The 2,261-nt window shown below is 41.6% G+C and overlaps 1 protein-coding gene across 3 annotated transcripts in view; it reads right to left on the bottom strand.

Annotated features, from left to right (window-relative positions):
• Window positions 1–2,261, bottom strand: part of fam78ab (family with sequence similarity 78 member Ab) — an 11,018-nt gene continuing 8,757 nt past the window's right edge. For all 3 annotated transcript variants that reach the window (XM_014009372.1, XM_014009371.1, XM_014009370.1), the window contains exon 3: window positions 1–2,045. In XM_014009372.1, the coding sequence (XP_013864826.1) occupies window positions 1,484–2,045 (562 nt within the window). In that variant the 3' untranslated portion in view covers window positions 1–1,483. The remainder of the gene's footprint in view (window positions 2,046–2,261) is intronic.

The following is a 2,261-nucleotide window of genomic DNA, read 5'->3' as shown; positions in this document are numbered from 1 at the left end:
AAATAAAGCATGGGAGGTGATGGATAAGAACTAATAAAAAGTAGAAATGTTCGTTATGGGACTGATTTCTCCATTTTGACGTTTTGATTAAATAAGTGGTCTAAATCAGCTGTGTCCAATCTGGGTTCTGGAAGGCTGATTGTCCTGCATATTCTACATGTTTTTCTGCTCCAACACACCTAATTTAGTTATTGAACTACCTCTTCAAGTTCTGCAGAAACCTGCCAATCATCTATTGATTCAAACCAGAAGTGTTTGAGCAGAGAAACCACTCAAACATGAAGGATAGTGGTGCTTGAGGACCAGGATTGGACAACGCCGCACTAAACGGAAGCAGCTAAAATGAACAAGAATATTGCACTGCGTCAATGTTTTTATTCACTCTAGTTCTATTTATTCCTCTTTGTTACGACTTATTAATAGAAGTAATACGTGTTTGGTGTAGGCTATGAACACATTTATTTGTAGCAGCAAACAAAAAGGATGAAGACGAGACAAAGGAGGTAAAGAATCCCTGAGATGGTGTGAATGTGACGCAGAAATTTTGTTACAACCTATTGGCAGGAAATAAGTACTGAAATGTATTAAACTGATTTTTCTCCAGATGTTCTTTTTTTTTAACTTTAGTCCCACAGATGAGTGTTAGCTTCACAGAGTGTCTCCTGTGTTGCATAATGCACTTCAAAATGCAACTCAGCCAGTTTGATTGTGTAACTGCGTCCACACAATTGAGTCAAATAAATGCAGTTCAATATATATATATTCATATTCTGAGACCTGCATTTGCAGTTGTGCTACTGTTCCAGTCCTAAACCCACACATGCCAGCACCAACGGTCTGGAAGAAACGGGACAATCGATCAAATACTGCATTGCACTTTGTTTAAGGCGAAACATTTTCAGTGGAAAGCAATGTAAACTTAAGGCAGCATGGATCGAATGTCTTGCATGTTTTTTTTTCTATCTACTATGACTCATAGCGGTTTGTCATGTTAATAACTCAGCATTAAACAGAAATAAATGCACTCTTTTTCCAGGCCATAAATTACAAAAATACCTCTGGTATTTGTGCACACAGTTTGTGCAGCATGTGTGCAGACGTCATGCGCTGTACATTGTTCAAACGCTCCAACACTCAAATTATCACAACAACTGGCTCCAGCAGCCAAACTATGAAACTTAAAATAAATCTTAAATACACTTTTTTTTCTTTTAGCACAGTGAGACCCGACCTACGTCTGAAGGTAGAATGGTTGCAAGTAATTCAACATGTTCGAGTCGAGCCACGTTTTTCGAAGTGACAGCCAGTCTCTGTTCCTTTGTTTCATTTGCCTCTCTATAACTCCTGTCAGTGTTTTTCAAACATGTGGAGAGCAATATGGAGGCAAGATAAATGGTAAATAAATATCAAAAATTGTTTAAAGCACTGAAAGCTGGTTAACAAAAAAGGGCGAGTGAAAGGAATAAAAAAAATACGATACTGATCAGGTATCAGAGGCCAGTCTGGTGACAGGAGCAGGTGAGTATTTGGGTGGGATGACCACCACAGGGTCACCTTTCTTTGGCCGCCACATAAGCACCTGGGCATCATTGGCGTTAGGCTTGACCATGGCGTTGGGAGGTATGGGCTCGTTCTTGTACAGTTTCTGAGGCTGGTCCTGGGCCACGGGCTCCCTTAAAACAGCCCTTTGACCCAGGGGCTTCTCCGGGTCCACGTCGATGTGAAGACGCATCCTCCAGCGGACCGTCTGCAGGACCACCGTCTCTGAGGTGGCCTGGTTGATGGCAACTAGCCAGGTGGTAAAGCTCTGATCACGGTGGATACTGCTAAGCAGAGGCACGTTGCTGTCGCTGACCGGGACCCCCCAGGTCACGCTGGGGTAAAAATTGTCATTCATGCTAACAGTGAATTTGCTCTCCCTCTTGGTGGGCCCTACCACAGTAAAGGTCTCGGTTGTGTTGCCGTACCACGGGTAGTTGACCCCGTCTGAATCGCTGATGGCCTGGATCTTGCTGTCTCGCAGGTCAGGAAGTTCCCAACTTGACCTGGAAGGTAAAATAAGTCAGGAATGAGAATTAATGAAGAAAGTGTTCTTTTCACCTTGCAAGATGTAGTCAACAGGAATAAAAAAAAGGAATTCAAAAAGCAAACTTTTCACAATTTTGACAGCTCTTCTACAACTTAATTTGAATCTTTATCATTGTGATTAAAGGGGTGAGTGTAAAAATAGACTTTTTTGAGCTTTATAATATGTAATATAT

The sequence above is a fragment of the Austrofundulus limnaeus genome, unplaced genomic scaffold, assembly GCF_001266775.1.
Source record: "Austrofundulus limnaeus strain Quisiro unplaced genomic scaffold, Austrofundulus_limnaeus-1.0 Scaffold57, whole genome shotgun sequence".
NCBI lineage: Eukaryota > Metazoa > Chordata > Actinopteri > Cyprinodontiformes > Rivulidae > Austrofundulus > Austrofundulus limnaeus.
This window is presented reverse-complemented; position numbering and strand designations above follow the sequence as displayed.